Genomic DNA, 23,581 nt, shown 5'->3' with positions numbered 1-23,581 from the left:
GGCATACGGTAATGACGTCATCCACTGTCGAAGAATTGCGGAACACAAGGAGAGTGAAAGCATCATCCACGATTCCTTTGAGGTTGTGCGCGACCTTTTCAGATTCCGGCATTTTGTCATCAATTGTGCGGCAGAGGGCGAGCACATCCTGAATGTATGTCACGTATGACTCGGTGCAGAACTGCAGTCGGCACGCGAGTTCTTTCTGCGCCGAACGACGTCGTCCAAAGGGCTTGCTAAAGAGGTCAATGAGTTTGTGTTTGCAAATACCCCAACTCGGGATTTCTTCCTTATGGTTGGAAAAGCAGACTTTGGCCGTGCCCTCAAGGTAAAATAGAATATTGGCCAACATGAGCGTCGGGTCTCAGTTGGATAGTACATTCACCCGTTCGTATAGCTGAAGCCATTTTTCGACACACTTGTCATCATTGCCGAAAAGGGTGCCTGGGTCATGTGGAGTTGTCAGAACGACGGTGCGGTTCGTGACGGCCGGGTGCGACGCTGTTGGACGCTGCGCGGTCTGACAAGGCACGCTTGAGGAATGTACCAACGAATCCTCGTTCTCGTCGTGATCAGCCATCGCAGAGGCAGCCAAAGAACGCCCGTTTCGTAGAATCGTCGTGGATGTTGATTCTGGGAGGACCCACACTCTCCACCAAAATGTTACGGGGAAAAGGAGTCGGAGAAATATGCTTACTGCCGATTTAACAAGCAGGTATACAAGATGAAACCCAGTCTGCACGAGAGGTCCGACATCGTCTTCTTCCTTATCGAGTTTCGAGTTATTCGTGGCGCCACGTAGCAATATGTTCACGGGTGCAAGAGCCCCTGTCAGGCGTTGCTAGCCTTTAGCTCTGTTACCTTTTAAATTCGAAGTATATTTAGCGAAGTTCAGTGACTTAGAGCGTGTCTATCTATCTATCTATCTATCTATCTATCTATCTATCTATCTATCATCTATCTATCTATCTATCTATCATCTATCTATCTATCTATCTATCATCTATCTAGCCACTTACGACTTTCAGCTCTCCTGGCCGTTTCGACAAAGATATCGCTACCAAACTTGGTAGGCATAACTTGATTTTATTACAAATAAAAGTGACTAGTCATAGTTCGAAAATCATGACATCTATGTCATGGATGTCATGATTTACGCTTCATGGTCTTGCTGCCCTTGCGGTGGTTTCGTTCTCATTACTTGTTGCAAAACTGGTTTCGTATGACATGACTGCAAGGCGAATACAGGCTACAGACCGTAACATAAAAATCTTGACATGCTTGTCGTGTAACAACATGACTACATGCCACACTCATCATACGCGCTTCCGGCCGTTTCGCTACCTCCGCATATATGGTATTACGGGACGTCAATCGATGACGAAGGTATGTGACTGGTGCAAACATGTGCCACGTGCCATGCCGTTCTGCGCAGCTACCACTATAGAGCGACAGCTGTCGCGTATTTTAGATAGGCTAGAGTGGACTGCGATTAACTTCCGATGGGCCCATCGTATCAGACAGTGCAGTATCTGATGATAGGTGTGCGCGTGTTCTGTGTTGTCTTCTCAGTGCTTAAATAACTGGCAGTGCGTAAGCTGTGGGTTGTTCATTGGTGGAACGGCAGCTGTGCATGGGCACGCCGCTCCGATCCTGTTAGTGTTCCTTTTGTGTCCTAAGCGAGAGGCACAAGTACGCCTCCTTACTAATAAACCTTGTCTGCCGCACCCTCGTCGTCTGTGGATTTCAGTGACGACGACGCACGTGACATCTGGTGGAGGTGCGGGGTGTGTTGAGTAACCCCTCGTGCAGCCGTGACACCAGTCCTCAGCAAGCAAAGGAAGACAACACAGAACATGCGCACACCTATCATCACATACTGCACTGTCTGATACGATGGGCCCATCGGAAGTTAATCGCAGTCCGCTCTAGCCTATCTAAATTACGCGACGGCTGTCGCTCTATAGTGGCAGCTGCGCAGAACGGCATGGCCCGTGGAACATGATAATCGTTGCATGCTTGTCATGTAAAAACATAACTACATGCCACACTCAAAGCGCCAATACACTTTGACGTGACCCGGCGCGCGTACACGCTGGCGTTCGTTTTGTCGCGTCAGGCCGGTGATGCCTGCCAGGCGCCTATCTGCCTGCTTATATATGCAGGCGCGTGCCGTGCTGCGTTGCTTTGACGCATGCGTGTTTGAGCGGGCCCGGCATACTCGATCACGAAGAGAGGCAGACGCAGGGCTGTGCGGGTAACGTCGTCAGCGTGAAAAGCAGCATGTCTTCTTTCGCGCCGGTTGCGACCCGGCCTCGCTGACGGACGCTGCTCGCACCTGGCGTCAGACTATAGAGTGCTCACGTTTTGCTAACGTAGCGTCGTTGCGCCCAGCCTGCGCGCGTCAACGTTACGCCGGAGTATATTGGGTCCTTCATGATGTGCTCGATGCCGTTTCGCTTGCTTCACATCTACCCAATTTATTATAACGGGGACGTGAATGAAGGACGAATTTAAATGACAGTTGCAAACATGATAAGTATGATAAGCGTGTCATTTAAAACATGCCTACATGCTGCGCTCATGGTGCCTTCTGGCCGTTATGCTAGCTCCACATATGCCAAATTTGGTATTACGTTATGTGAATAGACGACGAAGGTAAATGACTCGTCCAAACACGATAATCATGGCATGCGTGTCATGTGCGGCAAAATATAGCTCCGCCTCATCACGTTGTGCTGATTTTAAAGTGACGTATCAACCATCCTCATTCATGCTTTGCCTATCATTGATTCCCGCTGTACGTGGGATCTGCTAGTTTTCCTTGAAAGGTATTCAAGAAGAAATAAAAATTCATTCATTCAATCGCGTGGCAGTAGGTTTTGGGGAGAAAAAAATGGGAGGGAGAAAATGCCTGGAAATCTTTTTAAGGTTAACAAAAAGATTTGTAGTGCTAACAGTCTATTATACATTGTTACTGACAGGTAAAACTTTAAAATAAAAAAATATTGTCACGGGTATAGAAAGGTACTTCAGGCACGGGTGCAGAAACGACGCAGACGGAATGAAGACCACGATGTTGTTGTGGGAATGTGTCTGAACTGCCCTCTTGTCCTGCATCCTTGCATACTGTGTGCAGTGTGAGCCCACCCGGCGTTCACTTATTATATACTTCCCGTTACATATTTTTTGGTTAAAGTGCTGGGTAACATTCCGACTCTGAATCTCTGCAACGAACGGCGCAGATTTCCTAGTCTATGACATCATCCTTCAGCACGGCGCTCCTTCTCACCTACTCACGGACCGCAGTCGCTGCTTCCTGTCTCGTGTAGTTGACGACCTCCTTAGATCCTGTGCTACGCGGCACAACTTTACGACTTCTTACCATCCTCACACCAACGAACTGGTCGCTTCAAAGGGGATGATGGTTTCACTGACGCCTCGGACAACGAAGAGTGATGTGTTTCTGTCGTGGTGTTGATAGGGGGAATGGTTGCATGTCTGTTGTTGCATGTCTAAGATCGAATTATTGGGTTTTTGGAAAGGAATTGATTTCGAATAAACATGAAAAGAAAGTGATTTTGAATAAATAATCTTAGGTAACCGTTTTTGGCAATTTTGCTAAATATATCCTGTTTTTTTCTTCTCTCTCTCTTTCAGTTATGTTCTACACTGGATGGCGGCTCTTCGCATTACTGTGTTCACTACTGATGTATCGCGGATTTTCGGATGGTCTGAAATGAACTGAGGATATCAGTTAGAGTAGGTGTGTTTGCAGTGTTATTTTATGGTTGCGAGAACATCCAAAAGCGACAATGAGCCCCTCTTTCAAGGAGGAACTGAATACCTATTCACTAAGTTTAGATGAGAGAATAAATTCGACTTAAGATCTCACGAAACTACAGTCATTCAGATGAATCTGGTCCTTGAGAAGATATGCGGTTGCGGTTGGAATGAATTAGGCATGTTTCTTGGTGTGTTTCTCTGTTACATTTGTCGCAGCGACATACAGACACGGGCTCAGAGTTCCAAATACTTAAATAATAATGAAGAAGTTTGTATATTTAACAAACTTTATGCATTGTGATGAGGCAAGAAAAAGAAGAGTCGCAAAATGTATCTGGAAAGGCAAGGGTGCCTGAGATACTTTTCTTTTCTTTTTTTTTCGTTTGAGAGGATCGATAGTTAACTTGATTTCATCCTGCCAATTTGAATTATACACCGTTTGCACGTCAACATGCAGTGATGATAATAGAAAAGAGTTTAAATCTAAAGAACATTGTAGCACCGACACGCGTTTGCTGTCGAATAGGTGCCTTTGTTCTTACTTCATGTTTGAGCAGCTCATTGTTGATGCAAAATGAATGTTTTTCGGCAAGTAGTGTGCTCATTGTTATCTATTTAAAGGAAACAACCTACATGAGGGTCACAATTTATTTTCACTATAATGTAAAAGATTTGGGGAAAAGTAACGAAACTGCCACCGGTATCGAAACTAGAAATGGGCACCACATGTTTCATTTCTATAGCGAGTAAGGACATTGAATGAACTTATCTGTTATTTCTATAAAATTAGCTTTATGACTTTTACATTGAAAAAAGTTGCACATTTAAAGCAACATGACAGCGATGTTATTACTTTGCAGCTTCGTCACATCACACCCTTTGGGACATTAAATCAAGCCTTGTGAGGCCAACAATTTTGTGGTATCTAGGCGCTTAAGATCTTAATCTCTAATTGCATTAGGAGCGTCCAAGTGAACCAGGTATTTTTATGTATGCAAGTCAGTGCAGTAGATTTGCCCGTGTAAACCAGATTATGGTGTAAACTGTGAACAACACTGCGAATTCTTGTTCTGAACATATATGTATGATAGGGAAAAAAGGCAACCACCCGTTTGTAGCACGAAGCCACAAAGACTTCTCAAAGAGAAAGCCTCTTAGTTGCCGAAAAATCCGTCGTGGTACGTGGTTCGAACCAGGACCAACATCTATCTGGGGTGGTTGCTCTGCCAATTGAGCTATCCAGGAAGCTAGCATTTGACAGTGCGAGGGTGTCCTTATCACTGATCTCCACTAGAGTTGCTGGATGGCGCTTCGCCGCTGTCGCGGCCTGGCGCGCGCACGGCCACCGGAAGTTCAATGGCTCGTCCCGGAAGTTGAGCGTCTGCTACGCTTCTCAACTACTGATCAGCGTTCCCATTGACGCATTTTGCATTTTATTCTCACTTAATTCATTTTGGTGATACACATCGCGTTCAGATCACAACTTATGCTATACCGAAACATGCGACGTTAATATGAAGCAGTTTATAATTGCGAAGGAGAACGAAAATGTCACTTAGGTATCGGTTCGAGAGGAGACGACGCAGCTCGAACGGGATTTATGCTGGCGAGTGGACTTTATGATTTGTGTTAGGATGCACGTCTTACAATAAATTAACAGTCATGAAGGGGCTTGTATTAGTCGAAAACAATAAATCAACAGCCGTGAAAGGCCTTGGATTATCGGAAAATCAACTAGCTAAGCGAGTTCGATAACAACGCGGAGGAAGCTGCCTGAAACAGAATAACCGATTTGATGTTTGCTACGTGCCGGCCAAAAAAAAAAAAAATCCTGAAATGGCTGTGCGCAGCTTGCTCCTGTTTTACCTTTGAAAGTTAGTACATCGGAACCCTTTACAATATGAATTCAAGCATATGAGTGTAACCAGCAGGTCAAAGTAAATTCTTTTAAAACGCGCTTTCTCATCATTGCCTGACAAAAGGTATCGCCCTTTCTCTTGAAGGAAAATTTCTAGCTTATGAACACATTTATTGCTAGTTTTCAGGGACACCCACCCATTGCGCACACGCAGTGCCTAATGCAAACTGGTCTATCCAGATTTAGATTTGCCTAGTGGTTACGGCTTCAATTGGACATTTTAGTGTAACCCTTAAAGAATGATAAAGGAGGACGCGTGGAACTGCTTCATTCGAATTGAGAGGCCTGCAATTGCACGAAAAACTCATTTACTCAGAACGTTTGTGCACGTGTCCTTGTTACTGACAATGCAGTGCCTGGAGATGGTTGGCAATAGTGCATGCAGGTTAATATTTAAGTATGCTTCCTGCCTCGCCATTGAAAACAAAACAGGCATACATGTACAAAGATGGATTTCACGTGTTTATTGTACTCGAACAGGTGCTTCGGGAAAGAAAACAAGGTGGGCACGGCGTCAGGCTGTAGCCGAGTTCGTGCGCCCGTTCTGTCAAAACAGTTGTCAGTAAAGTGGTCACTGCAGAGTCTGCTACCTGGGGATGGAGTCCATTTGTCCCTTCTTAAGTTTACCACCCAACGCCGGTATAAATCCGGCTTAGAGCGTGGGAACCTGCGTAACAAGAGCTACAGCTTAACAACGACACTGATATGACGTTTGCGTTTCGCTGCGTATCACGCACGTCGCACAGATAATTGTAATACTTGCAAGTGGAACGTCTTCCCAGACGACTTCTCTGGTCTGCTGGTGCAGTTGACGGCGCAACAAGCAGGCATTTTTAGCGGAATGCACGCGAAACCAGCCCATACGTAGCACGCGCTATGCTTGAACGGCGGCCATTTGTCCGACTTCCGGGACGAGCGCTCGAACTTCCGGCGGCCGCACGCCGGAGAGCTCGAAGCGCCATCCAGCACCCTAGTGGAGATCAGTGGTTCTTATCGACAACTGGAAGCAAATGGACACAAGTATTACAAATGTATGTTGCAAATGTTGCTCACTTGCAACATACATGTATGTAGTATTGCATACACAGCTGGTTGAGCTGCTATATGTAATATATTTTGAAGTGACATTCACTGTGCACCGACGCCAAGTCAACCAGGACATTGTCATTGTACACAGCCCCTCTTAGACTTCAACCAAGAATAAAAAAAAAAGAATGGTTAGACTTACGACTCGTCAAAGCACCTTTTTTTTTTTTTTTTGTACAAAGCTGCTTCACTGGAAGTGGACGCAGCTCGAGCCACAGAGCATGCGGTTTCTGCTCTTTCAGTATAGGACTAGATATGTGAATACGACACAATTATTAGACTAAATCAGGCAATTGTTCGCCCTCAAGCCACTTCTTGGATTGAAACGACGCCAACTAGAAATCAAGGCTGCACTTACGGGTTGGGGGGTTGGGTGAGGGTTGACATTTGTTGTAGGGAATTAAAACCCCTGACTCCCGCTCCCGTCGGTGCACCACTGACGAAGGCACCGCGCACGTGCCTTCGTGTACGCTGGCCGCCTCCTCCCCCGCCCGAAAGACCGGCCAACAATGGACAGGCGCCCCGGTGTCGTTTACAAAATTCTGTGCGCCGAGTGTCCCTCGTCGTATACGGCGAGACGAAAAACCTACCGGAACGACTGAAGCGACGCGCCAACGATGTGCGGAAGTTCTACAAAGAGCGCAGCGCAGTCGCCGAACGTTAGATCACGAAATAAATTTCGAAGCGACGTCCATCCTCGAAAGCGAGCCGAACTGGAGGAGAAGGTTGTTACTCGAGTCGTGGCACATACAGAGGACAGCCCATAATATCAACCACTCTCGGAACCCTTCCACCAGTGTATTCACACGGACTGGTGGTGGTAGTGGTTCATGTGGAAAAGGAAGAAGGCACCTAATTTCTGTCTGCCTACAGGCGACACGGCGCAACACGGACTGCGCTCCACGGCAAAAAAGAGAGAGGGGGGGAATCATTAGCCACCCCGCGAGTGCTTTGAAGACGATGCTGCTACGTATTGCCTCCGCAGTCACTCCTGAGGAAGGAACCAAGGCGGTTTCGAAATGTCGGGTTTCTTCAAAACTTTTGGTTGGAGTCTAAATCATCTCCCATTGTCTGGAGATGCGTCAAATTCACGTACATAACATGATTCCGAAGCACACAGTGTTACATATTGTGAGACAGAAAATGACAATGTTTTTTTTGTGTGTGTTTGCGAGTTTCCCTAATTGAAGTTAACTAGCGTAGCACTCAATATCTAATTATCCTGCAATCAGTAAGCATCTATACTTCGATAAAAAGAGCAGACTATTAAGCCCAAAATGCATGCATTTTTTGTTGTATTCGCTTCAGGTACAGAAACAAAATGGCAGCATATCCACGGGGTGGATGATGGAGAGTGGGGCGAAGCATCCGTCCGTGTATTCGTTCTTGCTTCCGTCCGTCCATGCGTCCATCCATGCGTCCACCCTGCGTCCGCCCATGCGTCCATCCGTTCGTGCAGCCATCCGCGCGTCCGTCCATGCATCTTTCTGTGTGTCCATTCGTCCATCTAGTCAACACTCCAAGTACAACAATCTCGCTTCTTTTCACTATATATTCCGCATATAGAAGCACCACCATCCAGCAGACATTCCAAGGACTAAACGAGAGGTGGCACACGCAAACTTTCTTACGGCTGGCGCTTCGTGTCTACTTCCCACCTTTAACCACCTTGGGTTCATGGTATATACTAGTTCACTGTATTCATGACACTGCAGCCCAACGCTCGCTAAACCTTTCTGAAACAAAGGAGGTTACGTCCAGCAAGTATAACGTAGCAACCTTTTCTTGTCAGATACTGCTTACTTTACGTGCCAATGGCTGCTAATGGGGAATGAGAAACAGAAGAATTTGGCTTTTAGTTAACGCAAACGCTGCGATTTTTTTATTGTTCAACAACGCACAGGAGAAATCTCCCATTGGCACCCCCTTGGAGGTCAAAGCGCAAGACATGTTACGTACTACGAGGGACAAACGGGTGTCGCTTTAAGGAGCTTCGCCCCTAAAAAAAAAAAAAAAAAGCCTAGACGTTGCTCATGAAACGCGACACGTCGAAGAGTCACCGAACATGGTAGTTTATACAGCAAAATTATTCCCTGCAGCACGAGTTAAATGATTGCAAGTTGTCCACTCAAGAGGCCTCTATAAATGTGAAAACAGGCGCAGTCGGCAATGCCATCGAAGCTGGCTTGTACATTTCTACACACCGTGACTGAAAGGGCTAAAGCCCAAAAGCGGCATTGTTGCTTCTATGCTTGCATTGATGCAACGGGGCCTAAACTCTCATTAGCCAAGTGATGCAACGTTGTCCTTTACGCTGCAACGGCTGTGCTCTCAGTGACACGTCATTCTTCTAGGCCTTTAGCACTGCACAGCACAGGTGGTACGTATCCAGTGAATATATATATTTAGGAGGTGCTGTTTGCAAGATCCTGAAAATGGAGGGGAGGCTGTCAATATTTACGTTGATTGGTGAGACTTTGAGCCATATGCCGCCTCAATCACTTAACAAATTGTCCTTAAAAAAAAACCCCAGCCCTTACTCTTGGCAGCCACAGAACCGGAAGAATGAAAGAGACAAAATGTGCCACAATGTGTTGCCTGCTTTACGAGCAACAGCTTTTATTCCATCATCTCAAAATAGTAGTTCAGCGACGTGTTCAAACGAAGTTCTTTCTTGTTACGTTTATTCTCTACTACGGAAGCAACTCATTCGTATAGCTTCGTTATCCTCGAATACTGCAAGCATGAACATTTAGTCCTGACAAGCAATAGCCGCGTACAAATTTTGAAAGCGTACTCAGTCAAAGTTGGACGGGCATAATACTATACGAAAGAGCGAGCGCTCTAGCCTGACGTCATAAGCTCGATGATCGGTGGCCTCGTCACCATAAGATGCTGCAGAGCGTACGAGCGGACTATTTCAATCCTTTTTCACAAAGCCTTCAGCCATAAGGACGGCGTGTCTCCTGCTTGTTGAGTCGTATTTGTCCATCAGTCATTATATTATTAGAAATGGGCTAGATGGCACAACTTCATGGGGGTAATTAAGTGGGAAATAAGACGGTAGTAAATGTTTGAAAAACATTCAGAACGAGCGCTCCTCAAACTGGATTCTGCTAGTCACCTTGCTTTTTGCAAAGGAGTACTCCCATACCCATAAATTAGTAGCACGTTGGCTAAGTAAGTACAGGTGACGACTTGAATTGTTTTAACGCGATATCGTTAAAGAGCTCGTGTTGCAGAAAACCCGCCACGGGGCCGTGAGCGAAAGATCGTCTGTGCGTCTGTGACCAAAAAATCAAGTTACCGAGATAGCCGGCGGAGGCCGCTACTTGTCCACGCGTACACGCGCGATCACACTGAGAAAGCCGCGCATCCAAAAAAAAAAAGTGCTCAATGTCACGAGGCGCGGTAATTTCTTTGCCCTGCCACCCCTCCCTGCTTGGCTTCTAGCGCTTTCCTCGCTGATTGATTGATTTGTGGGATTTAATGTCCCAAAACCACCATTTCATTATGAGAGAAGCTGTGGTGAAGCGCTCCGGAAATTTCGACCACCTGTGGTTTTTTAACGAGCGCTTTCCTCGCGACGAGATAATGCAATTGTAGCATGTGACAAACCTTTGTAACTCCACTTGCACTGAACGGATTCTTAAAATTCTTGCAACGTTGAACTCGTGAGGCAATAAGCTCTTCTAGCGTATTTATCCCATAGTTACTTGAAAAAGTGTTTCCGGCCCCTTTAACGCTTTTTGTTCAACAGGTGTCACGACGAAAATGAGCCCATTCGGCGATAATAGCGCGCGCTGGTCCAATCTACTGTGTGCGTGTTAGAGTGTGTGCGTGTGTATGAAACAAAACATATGAATAAGTATGCACTTAACGGTTGAAGGGTGCACTAGGGGCCGGATTTCGCTATCGCATTCAACTCTTAAAGGCGAAGCTTATGAGTCTACCAATTTTTTTCTCATGTCTATAGATGTCACAGCACTTCTTTGATTCATTTATCTTCGAAAAGTTGCATAATCCGGCGAATACTTTCAAGAATCAGAGATGTCATTTTACCATAATTACTGCAAACTACAGTTCTCGAAAAAACCAAAATGAGGGTAAAGATTATGGAGAAAAAAAGGTTAATGTCATACTGTGATGACATAGATAATTATATTACCATGAGCTTCAAATTAAATAAAATGCACAGAATTCTTACCGGGGGCAAGGCACGTGAAAACAAGACACGAAAAAGGGGTGACCTTAGAGCATAATCTCGATTCTCTAACAACACACCGTATCACAATCAGATAAATTTATCGTGTTTATATTCATCATGAAGTACCTCCATAGCCACAAATCGTTGCTGTTTTTGTAAGGTGCGCCAACTACTGTCCGTTTATTACATTTGAGAAGTAAGAACTAACACATTTTCACATGAAGGGCATGTCACATTGTATTGATTCAGGAAGCTCGCTACTTTCTTTGTACCCCTATCTTTTTTTTTTTCCATAACTTTGCTTTTAGGCAGAAAGCCTGTTGAATCACCAATCGCAAACAATAATGGATGAAAGGTTGTCTGTTATCATGATACAAAAATGAATAAAATAACAAACCTCCACCTTAAAACGTTCACCCCGCCACCTCCAACATGACGCGCGCTACGTCCGCCTATTACAAGGTCCTGCCCATCCTGCTGTTATAGTTTTGAGGATGGGCCTGCAAGCACTCGACGCTAACTGGCTTGTTTGTGCCAGCGTGTGGGTCTGCCGTGCAGTAAGGGCTACCTGACAAGCAAGGCGAGGAAACAGTCAAAGCCCATCTCGGTCTATATATGGTGTGAGGAGAGTGAGAGGACCAAGCTTAATTGTTTGCTATTTCATTGACTCCCTGCTCTAAGCAAAAACAAAAAGCGTGGCACCCACCAAAAAGGCAAGTACTGTTCACCTTTTCAAAGTTTGATCGCATTAAAAAGATTATTTTAGGTGAATATCTACCATAATGGTAAGCATTTCTGAAAAATCCTCTTTACATCTTGATTTTTTCATGTTCCGTCACAATTCATCGATACTGACTTCAAGTCTGTTTCTGACCAAAAGGGTACTTTTTGGAAATTCTGTACATAGCGATTTTTCAATGTTTTTCCACGTTTCATTTTTCTTTACTAATGACCCATAATTTAAAAAATCACAAGCATTTGCACTATTTATTCTTTAGTGTTTCATCAATACTTTGCTTAATTGAAACTAAAATCCCATTTCACCAACATTTCAAGCACATAACTTTTCAATAAATTTTCATTTTTTCTTAGTTTTGTGGCACATTAAGAAACAGACTTTATGTTAATTTTTAATTGCTATGTTGAGCCTGTTTTTATAATTTGTTATATTTTGATTAGGCTTTTGTCACATTTGGACTATATGCATTCTGATTACCTTTCGCACCAGAATAAAGCCGTTGAAATTTTACTTTTGCAATGTTTTGAAACGTTAGTGCATTTTGACTAAATGAAATTTTATGAATTTTGGGCATAACTGGGAATCTTCTACTTTTCTATTTTTTGTGGAGCCGTTGTCCTCACCTCTCAGATGTACGCATCACAAAGGACAATCAGGATTATGCTTTTACGCAACTTTACACATCACTTGCTCAGAATATCTTACATTTTATTGTACGCATGTCAACATTCCTAGTGCTCCCAGTTTAATGTTTATCATCATGAAATTGGGAAACCAAAAAAAAACAAACCACTAGTATAAAAAAAATGCTTCTGCCACCTTTAATATAGGTGTTTAACATGTTTGCAGTTGTGTGAGCAGCATCCTCAGTGCAGACATTTGAAAAATTGAACAATGCTTGTGTTCTGAGAAGCCTCCCTTGATGAAGCAACTGCTTTCCATGACAACGGTCACATATGCTCACTTTTCTGAATGAGTGAACAACAGATCATTATTGAAGATGGCCAGATGAGACATTCCCTCTGATGAAACATGCATGTGAACATATTCATGGAAGTAGGCAATCAGCGCTACAAAAACAATGTACTGTTTAATAAAATACACAATACTGTAACAAAACAAGTTTCATGCTGCAGTTAGTTATGGTTCACTGCAACTGTTACCTCTATTATGTTGCACTCACACAACGTACATAATAATTCAGTCAAACTAAGTAAAATCGTAAAAAAACACAGAAAGTAAAAATTGCACCGCTACCGAACTACAGTGTCTGTGATTCCATTCACTTTTTTACGCCATTAAAAAATTAAATTCTTAAAAAAGCTTGCAAGGCTAAAGTTGACAAAAAAGTTTAAAAGTAGTGATCATGGCCAAAAATGTCAAACACAAAAACATGGCAGATGAAGGAAGCAAGAAAGGTGCAAAGCTAATTTTTTAGGTGAACATGATAGAAATAATATATCAGTACATTACAATAAGTCAGAAATTTAAAATGTGGCCTGGCAAGTTATTTCCTGCTTTTTTTCTCAACATATGTAAGAAAAAATATTAAATTCTGAGCCAGATATCAACATACTATCATAATAAGGCTTGCAATACGGGGGTCTTCAAATTTATGTGAACTGCCTTGAGTGTTTCAAGATACGTATGCAATGGCAAAATCATGTGCAAACTTGAAGCAACCAATCCCATAATGCTATCTTTTTTGCAATGCGTACACCAAAATTAATAACAAAGTTAAATCTTAGTATTTTCTTAATAAGCAAAACTTTTCTGCCAAATAGACAATGAGAGACAACAGCAGGGGCGTAGAAAGGGGCTGTGTTCTCCCCCCTCGAACTTTTTCTGCCATTGAAAAATGACTATTATAAAGGAGATTTATTAAGCAGAAAGGTTGGTGCTTGGAAGGCTTGGAAGGCGATGCACCAGCCGCAATTTTCGAGCTCGAGCCGCTGCTGCACACTCGATGCTGCTGCCGCTGCTGCTCACTCGATGCTGCTGCCTCTGCGCCGGAGTACTTCCTCTTCTTTACAATGGCCCCACGGAGAAAAAAAGGAGCCATCCTGGCGACTTAGTCCTGTGCAGGCGGCGTTGAACCGTGGTATTGCTTGAGCCTCTGTACGTGTACAACCTCGCGGTTGCGACGTCGCAAGTCCGATGGTGGAGTAAGAGGCTCAATGAGGTAGTTTACTGGCGAAGTTTGTTCGACAATACGATATGGCCCATCGTACTTTGGCAGAAGTTTGGAAGAGAGCCCAGGTGTGCGATGCGGCACTAACAGCCATACAAGAGAACCCGGAAGAAAAACGGGAGTTGAGGTCTGGGCATCACGAATTGCCTTTTGCCTGTTTTGGTCATCGCAGGTAAAGCGACGAGCTAACTGGCGGCATTCTTCTGCGTGTCTGGCGGCGTCCAAGATCGGTAGGCACTCGGACGCGTCTGGTCGATAGGGCAAAATGGTGTCAATGGTGTGGGAGGGGTGACGGCCGTAGAGGAGGTAAAAAGGGGAGAAGCCTGTTGTCGCTTGCGTTGCGGTATTGTAGGCGTATGTAATGAATGGGAGAACTAAGTCCCAGTTAGAGTGGTCAGGCGTCACATACATAGATAGCATGTCACCGAGAGTACGATTAAAGCGCTCGGTAGCCCCATTGGTTTGTGGGTGGTAAGCGGTACATGTGCGATGTACAATAGCACACTCAGCGAGCAATTTTTCAATGACTTCGGACAAGAAGGCGCGGCCGCGGTCACTGAGGAGTTCTTGAGGGCCTCCATGACGCAACACAAAATGACGTAGTAGGAAAGTGGCAACCTCTTGTGCTGTAGCCGTTTTAAGAGCAGCGGTCTCAGCATAGCGCGTTAGGTGGTCGATAGCAACTATTATCCACCTGTTGCCAGTCGGAGTCAATGGAAGTGGCCCATAAATATCTATTCCAACCCGTTCGAAGGGTCGGGAAGGGCATGGTAAAGGCTGCAGTTCACCGGCGGAGGCGTGTGGTGGAGATTTTCGGCGCTGACATTCGGCACAAGAGCGGACGAAGTTGCGGACGAAGGTATACATGCCACGCCAGTAGTAGCGATGTCGAAGCCTTTCGTAGGTCTGGAAGACTCCTGCGTGGCCACATTGTGGGTCAGCGTGAAAAGAGGAACAAATCTGCAACCTCAGGGTTCGTGGAACGACGAGCAGCCACTTGCGTCCCTCTGGTGCGTAGTTACGTCGATAGAGAAGCGTGTCACGTATCGAGAAGTGTGGAACTTGGCGCCGAAGCGTTCGCGTCTGTGGGAGTTCAGATGTGTCGGAGAGATGATTGAGGAGAGACGCAGTCCACGGGTCATTGCGTTGTTCGATAGCAATGGTGTCAAAGTCAAGCGATGACAATGTGGAATCGCAAGCGGAGTCAGCTGTGGCATTCTGGGACAGGGGGGAACGGGAAAGGGCGTCGGCGTCAGCATGCTTCCGTCCTGACCGATAAACCACGCGTATGTCGTAATCTTGAATTTTCAACGCCCAGCGAGCGAGGCGGCCAGATGGGTCTTTTAACGTCGAAAGCCAGCACAGCGCGTGGTGGTCGGTCACGACGTCAAAAGAACGACCATATAGATATGGGCGAAACTTTCCAAGGGCCCACACAATGGCCAAGCACTCCTTTTCTGTGACGCTGTAGTTGCTCTCAGCCTTGGTAAGTGTGCGACTAGCGTATGCCACGACGTATTCCTGATGTTCCGGTTTACGCTGTGCGAGCACAGCACCCAGGCCTACACCACTGGCGTCGGTGTGGATTTCAGTTGGCGCTTCAGGATCGAAATGGCGTAGAATCGGTGGCGTCGTAAGAAGCCGTCGCAGGGTGTTGAAAGCCTCGTCGCAGGCAGGGGACCACGATAAGAGGTCTTTACAGCTGCTGAGAAGTTGCGTGAGAGGTGATATAATAGACGCGAAGTTTCGGACGAATCGCCGGAAATACGAACACAAGCCGATGAAACTTCGAAGTTCTTTGATGGTGGCAGGTTTAGGAAACGCCGTAACAGCTCGCAATTTCTCGGGATCCGGGAGGATGCCTTCCTTGGAAACAACGTGGCCCAAAATGTTCAGTTGACGCATGGCAAATCGACATTTTTTGAGATTTAATTGCAAACCGGCGTTAGTTAAGCAAGTAAGGACGTGCTGAAGGCGACGTAAGTGTGTGTCAAAGTCAGGGGCGAAGACCACGATATCATCGAGGTAACACAAGCATATCTTCCATTTTAGTCCACGCAGGATGTTGTCCATCATTCGTTCGAACGTTGCAGGTGCATTGCAAAGTCCGAAGGGCATGACGGTGAATTCATATAAGCCGTCTGGCGTGACAAAAGCGGTTTTGGGGCGATCGGCCTCCGCCATAGGCACCTGCCAGTAGCCTGACCGCAAGTCTAACGAGGAAAAGAACTCGGCACCCTGCAAACTGTCCAAAGCATCGTCAATGCGCGGTAGTGGATAGACATCCTTCAGCGTGATCTTGTTCAATCGCCGGAAATCGACACAGAAACGAATAGAACCGTCTTTCTTTTTGACGAGAACCACCGGAGACGCCCATGGGCTCTGTGAAGGTCGAATGACGCCTCTGCGAAGCATGTCGTCTACTTGGTCAGCAATGACGCGGCGTTCTGTAGCGGACACGCGATATGGTCGTTGTCGCAGCGGTGAGTGGGACCCAGTGTCGATGTGGTGTTCTACTGCTAAGGCACGGCCGAGAGATGTTTGTTCAACGTCGAAAGAGTGGCGGTAGCTCTCAAGAATGGTGAGGAGTTGTGAACGCTGCGAAGATGTCAAATCTGCAGCGATGAATGGTTGAAATATGTTTGCCGACGTTGAGTCAGGCGCTGAGACGACAGCCAGTTCACAGACGGAGGTAGAAGGCACCTCATCGGGGACTGATATAATTCTGGAAGAACTGATTGTCTCGACGTGGCCAAGGCACTCGCGACAAAGTAGAGATAAAGACGACGACTCATGATTATAAATTGGCATTGTGGTTGACCCTTGTACAAGATCGAGAGCAGCAAAAGGCAGGGGGAGAGCTCTTCGGGCGACGAATATTGGAGATGGTGTGAAGAAGACCGTGCCGTCGGATATGGCGCTGCATGAAACTGGCACGAACGCAAAAGAGCATGGAGGGATGTAGGTGTCATCGCTAACGACAAGTTTAGCGGCAAACTGGGTGTCGACGGACGCTTCGTCAACCAGTGAGCAAAATTCGACCTCAGCCCTAGCACAGTCGATTACGGTGTTATGACGCGACAAGAAGTCCCATCCCAAAATAATATTATGGGAGCATGATGAAAGAACAACGAACTCTATCGTATACAGAACGTCCTGAATTGTCACGCGGGCTGTACATACTGCGGTCGGTTGAACAGGTTGAGCACTGGCTGTGCGAAGCGATAATCCGGAGAAAGGCGTCGTAACCTTACGAATTGAGCGGCAAAATCCAGCATCTATTACCGAAACAGCTGCACCGGTATCTACAAGAGCGACGGTAGGGATATTTTCGACGAATACATCAATAACATTGGTAGGTGACAAATGAGGACTCGGGCAAACCGAAACTTGCGCAGTTCTTGCCTCAGGAACTGCGTCGTCTAGTTTTCCTCCTCGTTAGGTGCGGGCCGTCGACGCATAGGAGAAGGCGAGCGGCGGCGTGGAGAGGGCGAGCGAAGACGTCCCGGCCGAGGGCGGTGGTCGTCCTGGTAGCGGGCTGGCATTGGATTGGAGGAACCGTATCGCGCGTTGGAGTCAAGCGGGAAGAAAGGCTCACGGCGGTTTTCATTGGTGATATGCGCCCGGCGGCGGCAATACCTTGCGACGTGTCCGGGGTATCGACAAGTGTAACATATCGGGCGATTATCGAGGGTGCGCCACGGGTTGGCGGTGTTAGTGCTGGTCCAGTGAACTGGAGCTGGGGGATAGCTCGCGCGAGGCTGGAACGGAGGCGCAGGCGCCTTGCGAGGTGGCATGGCTGCAGCCGCGGCGTAGGTGAGAGGAGCAGCCACAAGATTAGGCTCGCGAGCAGCTGGTAAGGCCTCGGCGACCTCTCCTTGAATGACGTCACGTAGAGACGATGGTAAAGTTGTGGTAGCTTCTGGTGTGAAAGGCACCAAGGAAAGCTGTCGTGCAACTTCTTCGCGGACAAATGCTTTTATTTCGGCCATTAGTGACGCGTGGTCATGACCACTGATCGCACTAGACAGCGATGCCAAATCGTGCGCTGGAGGACGTCTTGTCAGCGCTCGCTGCTTCCGCAATTCATCGTAGCTTTGGCAGAGGCTAATTACGTCGTTAACAGTGGTCGGGCTTTTCGCCAAGAGCATTTGAAAAGCGTCGTCGTCAATCCCTTTGAGAATGTGCTTACATTTTTCAGCTTCCGTCATTTCGGCGTTCATGCGTCTGCACAAATCGACGACGTCCTCGATGTAACTTGTAAAGGTTTCACCCGTTTCTTGTGCGCGTGTGCGTAAACGTTGCTCGGCACGAAGTTTTCGGACGGCAGGTCGATCGAAGACTGCTACAATCGACGTTTTAAATTGCGGCCACGTTCGGACGTCTGCCTGGTGGTTTCTAAGCCAAAGGCTGGCTACACCCGTGAGATAGAACGAAACGCGTGTCAACTTGTCCGCGTCCGTCCATCTGTTTAAAGCGCTCACCCGTTCGAAAGTCGAGAGCCACTCTTCAACGTCGTTGTCATCTGTTCCACTGAAGATTGGAGGCTCCCGCTGAGGAACACTGCCTGGACAGGTGGCCGGAAGAGATGGAAGCGTCTGCTGATCGGCGTCCGGCATAGCAGAAGGTAGCCGTCGAGAACGGAGTTCCAGGATGGTAGCGGGAAGGTGTAAGGGACGGTACCTGGCACGTCTCCACCAATTATAAAGGAGATTTATTAAGCAGAAAGGTTGGTGCTTGGAAGGCTTGGAAGGCGATGCACCAGCCGCAATTTCCGAGCTCGAGCCGCTGCTGCACACTCGATGCTGCTGCCGCTGCTGCTCACTCGATGCTGCTGCCTCTGCGCCGGAGTACTTCCTCTTCTTTACACTATCTTTAGGGGGAACCCCCCTCCTCACCCCAAAAAAATTGCAGGCTACACCCCTGGACTACAGGAGATATGATGTACAGGTTATGCTGGATCAAAAGTTCATTTTGTTTAACCTTCAGAAACCAAATTCGTACTGAACCTGTGACCTAATGTTACGACAGTGATTTCATTGTTGGCAAGCCTCGAATCTTCGAACCACGATAAAGCTCATTTAACAGTGCATTACACCACAGAGATTACTAGAACTGGTAAATACGATTTTAAAATGTTCTGTACCGGTACACAATGAGTGCCTAATGTTCTCTGATGACAAGTTTTAAAACTCTTTTCGTGTACAATCAGATATGGTTGGGTAGCGTAACCTTTGCAAACAATTCACATTTATCCAATTTTTAAAATGTAATTACGATATTTTGCAGCAAAAACAATCATTCATTTTCCCAAACAGACAATTCTGCCCCAAAAAATTTTACATGTATACAGCAACCACATGAAAAAATAGTACAATGAAGGCACGAATTTGAAAACAGCAAAAAAGCATCCTGCCCCGAAAACATGTAACACATGTACGTCTATAACGACAGATGTTGGACAATTGTCAGTGATTGATGACAAGGCTAAAGGAAGAACCTTATTTAGGATTACACCACTGATCATGGTATTATTATGGTGGCTATGTTTATTTTTGGAATTCCGACTTAATTTTTATATCTTTATTTTTCATTTATTTATCTATTTGGTGTTGTTACTATTGTTGACTTCACATTGCCGATTTCTTGCCATTGCTGTAGTGCTAAAAGGTAGCTGTAGGCCTTTGTCAAGCTGCCTCTTTTGGAGAGCAGCTTTTACCTGCAGCTGTCTATCAAACCATTGATGAAAAATAAACATTATTATTATGAAAAATGACATTTCAGGAGTGCTGCCAAGTTCTTTATTATTATCCCTTTCTATCACTACTGCAGAATAGTGAGACTTAGGCTTGCTTTAACTGTAAATTTATCTCATTCATGAGCATGCTGTATGTACTCGTATTTTATTTTATTTATTTACAATACCTACAAAGCCTGCACGGGACATTAGTGAGGCATTTATTGAAGTTGTAATGACTAGTTTATCAACAATATTTTTACTAACAAGTTAGAAATGGTTGTCTGAAAGCACTATATTATTATACAGACATTACGTGAAGCCCATAGATTACCTTTTCCTTTACCAAAGCTGGAAGATCAACACAGCCTTTACTCCTGAGCAGTTCCCCCCTAATGGAAACTGGGCACACACTTTCTCTTGCGTTTTCGGGTTGCAACTTTTCCGAAGAAATGGTGTTCACAGAGTCCCAATTCTTCGAATGACGGTAGCAAGTTCAGAGGATGTGGTTGCCCAATGGACACATTGAAGTGAACATGCTGAACCAATTTGTCATCAGAGCATTGTTGATCATGTGTGATGAGCCAACATAAAACGAGATCCACCACCACTATGCCAGATGTTCTTAATTATTCAAATTTGCAACAAGCCATTTAACTATACAGAATCAGTCTTAAGGCAAAACCAGCTACTTTAAAAGCTACTTCACTAGTTTGCGGTGTACATGTTGCAACTCAACACATCTTATGAAAATGAAAAATGTTACGTATGATGCTTTTATTATGCACACGCACAACTGATATGAATGAAATTGAAGAGGTGTTATAACAGAAACACCCTACGCTCATACCACTGGATGAGTCTGTGGCGCGTGCATGCAATCTGGAAGCCATCGCTTCTCTGCGACTCCAGAGCGAATGTTGGGAAATGACATGCTTTGAACATTACATGCACTCATGATTAGAAGTAAATGGAGTGACCCAAACTAAATTGCAATGACACATACTAAGCACTTGCAGCGTTAAATGACTTTACGCTATCGGCAATGTTTTCAAGCAGCAAGCATTGTGATCTTCACTGAGGTGCGCAAAAAATTGAAGTACAAAAAAAAGTCACCAAGACACATTACACATGAATTACCAACTTGCCCAGCAGTCCTTGCTTCTCAAACATTGTGAACTATGAGTGCACAATCAATGCATTCTTTCGCATTGTAAGCTTACTGCATGCAAAAAAACATGAAAAAAGATCAAGTAAAACAGAAGTTTAAAAAGTGGCCTACCTGCTGTCAGAGTCATAAACCATTACTTGTTTTGTTTTTTTCTAAAGCAAACAGAAAGGCAGCAATGTGCGAGCTACCATGAAGCAAGCAACATTCGTGGCACAAGATTGCGGTAGTTGGATCAGGCAACTCAACTTGTCACAACCATCAGAATCTCACTTCTATTACTACAATCTAATTTTACGAGCCATATGGCGCGTGCAAAAGCAACAGCACTGTAGGTTTTTAAAATAGCAGAGCGTTTTACAATAGCCACACTCACAACATCCACACAAACATGTGCTTGAAAGGAGGAAGCGAACGACTTTCCCAGTAATGTTACGCAGTGTAAATGTTACAACGGAGCTTGTAATGAAACGGTAGCACTGAAGCATGTCGAACAGAACCAAAATTTGAACTGCATTAGTGCTAAATTTATTGGAATTCTATCTCCACTCTGTCTTTCATTATTACTGTTCCATAAAACGTAAGACTAATTAATCAGTTCTAGGCCCACTTGGGATCAAGGCCTGGCACCTTTGACCTATGGTGCTTATAGAAAATTTTCACAATCTTGCTAGTTTTGCTGTTAGTGGCTATAAACACACAACAGTTGCGGCAGCCAGGATGAGGCGATTTCAGATGATGTTGAAACATGTCCGTTGTGCGAGAAAAGACAACTGCGCGGGCCTTTTTGAAGCAGTCAGCAGGCTCCGCGTGCAGTCCAGTAGCGCTCAAGGTAGGCAGAGAGGGACTCGGAGGGACGGCAAAACTCTGCAGTGCTGTTACGCACCCTGGTCCAGCGCTTGCCCTCCATGTCGTAGCCTGCGACCACCATAAATTAATCATGTTAAAAGCTTTTTACAAATGAAGAAAAGTCTCGACTAGGTGTTGTTACAAAGATTGTTGAAGAGAGAAATGCATTCAGTGAAAATTTTGAAGACTTTAAGGGGAAACATGGAGTTTCGTGCTATAATGCCTCGAGTGGGTATCAAATGATAGTGTCTGTGCAGCCTTCCTTCAGCAGCGCTTCAGCCTCCATAGGAATTATGAGAAGTACAGGCTTCCGATAGATTTCGTCCATGAAATTTGCGAAGCTTGTTTGAGGGCAAAAAAAAAAGTTATATGAAGTTTAATTAAAGCATTCTTCATTCTTTTGTACGTAAAACTTACTGCAAATAGTTTGCGTGACCCTGAGCCAGAACTGAAATCTCGACAAATTCAACCAGCAGGGCATGAATTTATCTGTCATTGTGTTCCACATATGGTATCACATTACAAAGGCCCAACCACATGCCTGCGATTTTTGAGCGACGACAAGCTACAGGACTTGCTGTCGCGTAGGCCCATCCATTGCCGTTGCTTGTCACATTGCGCGTTTCTCGAAAACTAGAAAACATCGCTTCCCGGCCAGAAGCCAGCGTGACAATTTCTGGCAACATGGCCGCACCCCTGGTCCTCGCTTCGATTGCAATTCGCTCTCGATGCTTGTCATGCATGCATACTTTAAGGTATAAAAAATACTGACCTCCTTTTTTACAATCACATCTCACGCAAAGAATGAGACAGCGACCATATTTTGCAGTAAATCTTGTTCGATGGTAGCTTGCATCAATATGAAATTGCCCTCTGAAGTGCTTTATTGCTGTCCTAGTGTGCACTTTTGCACACCCTGTCGCAGTTAAACTAAAGACTGCGAAAAAAGAAGGTCGCGAAATGCTTTTGTGGCTTCCTTATGCCACACAAGACAGTAATAAATTTGGCATGTTATCATCAACCTACCTTTAGACTTCTTTTTGAAATTTGTGGGTATGCACCCAACAGTTCTCTATCTAGCAACACTGACACCTTGTCACCAACATGTGGTTGCAGCCGTCGCGACGTGATGGAGCAAGTCTGTTGCTGTCACTCATTGCCATTGCTCGAAAATCGCATGCATGCGGCTGGAGATTCATTATTTTTTTGAATCCTGTAGACAAACATACTTGTTTTTCCCAAGAAAGTATGCATCATCTATTTATAGAAACAACAGCACTGTTTGAGTGAGAAACACTAATCATATCAGCTGCAATGCCAGGTGCATTTGCCCAAGTGATCTGCCCCAAAATACATTTCTCGTTTTGCAGTGAAGTAGAGTCTGAAGAGCGTGACAGTGCATCTATTTAGCTTTGCCGTCAATCTGCAGTCGATTTGAATAAGTTTTGGCGAAACATGCCTTAAAAAAAATGTTAGCTGTAAGCAATACCTTGCAATGGCATTGATTGATTGATATGTGAGGTTTAACGTCCCAAAACCACCATATGATTATGAGAGACGCCGTAGTGGAGGGCTCCAGAAATTTCGACCACCTGGGGTTTTTTAACGTGCACCCAAATCTGAGCACACGGGCCTACAACATTTCCGCCTCCATCAGAAATGCAGCCACCGCAGCCGGGATTCGAACCCGCGACTTCTTGCAATGGCATGGCATACTACATCTGTACGCAGTGGTGAGTGCACGATGTTTTGCGAAGACTGTCAAATACGCCCTGTAAAGCTCGAACGTTACAGGAAACCAAGAGACCTAGGGGTCCTCAGAAGCCTCTGGACAACACTGGTACTGCTTGAGTGCTTTGCAATGCAGCCCACTACCTATGCTACATGATGAACAAAACAA

The 23,581-nt window shown here is 45.4% G+C and overlaps 1 protein-coding gene across 2 annotated transcripts in view; it reads right to left on the bottom strand.

Annotated features, from left to right (window-relative positions):
- Positions 1-12,423: 12,423 nt before the first annotated feature.
- LOC119180959 (R3H domain-containing protein 4) overlaps positions 12,424-23,581 on the bottom strand; it is a 69,000-nt gene continuing 57,842 nt past the window's right edge. For both annotated transcript variants that reach the window (XM_037432114.2, XM_037432113.2), the window contains exon 6: positions 12,424-21,750. In XM_037432114.2, coding sequence (XP_037288011.1) covers positions 21,629-21,750 — 122 coding nt within the window. In that variant the 3' untranslated portion in view covers positions 12,424-21,628. The remainder of the gene's footprint in view (positions 21,751-23,581) is intronic.

Source organism: Rhipicephalus microplus, unplaced genomic scaffold, assembly GCF_043290135.1.
Source record: "Rhipicephalus microplus isolate Deutch F79 unplaced genomic scaffold, USDA_Rmic scaffold_14, whole genome shotgun sequence".
In the NCBI taxonomy this organism is placed as follows: Eukaryota; Metazoa; Arthropoda; class Arachnida; order Ixodida; family Ixodidae; genus Rhipicephalus; species Rhipicephalus microplus.
The sequence above is the reverse complement of the archived record's forward strand: the minus strand, read 5'-3'. Positions and strand labels throughout refer to the sequence as shown.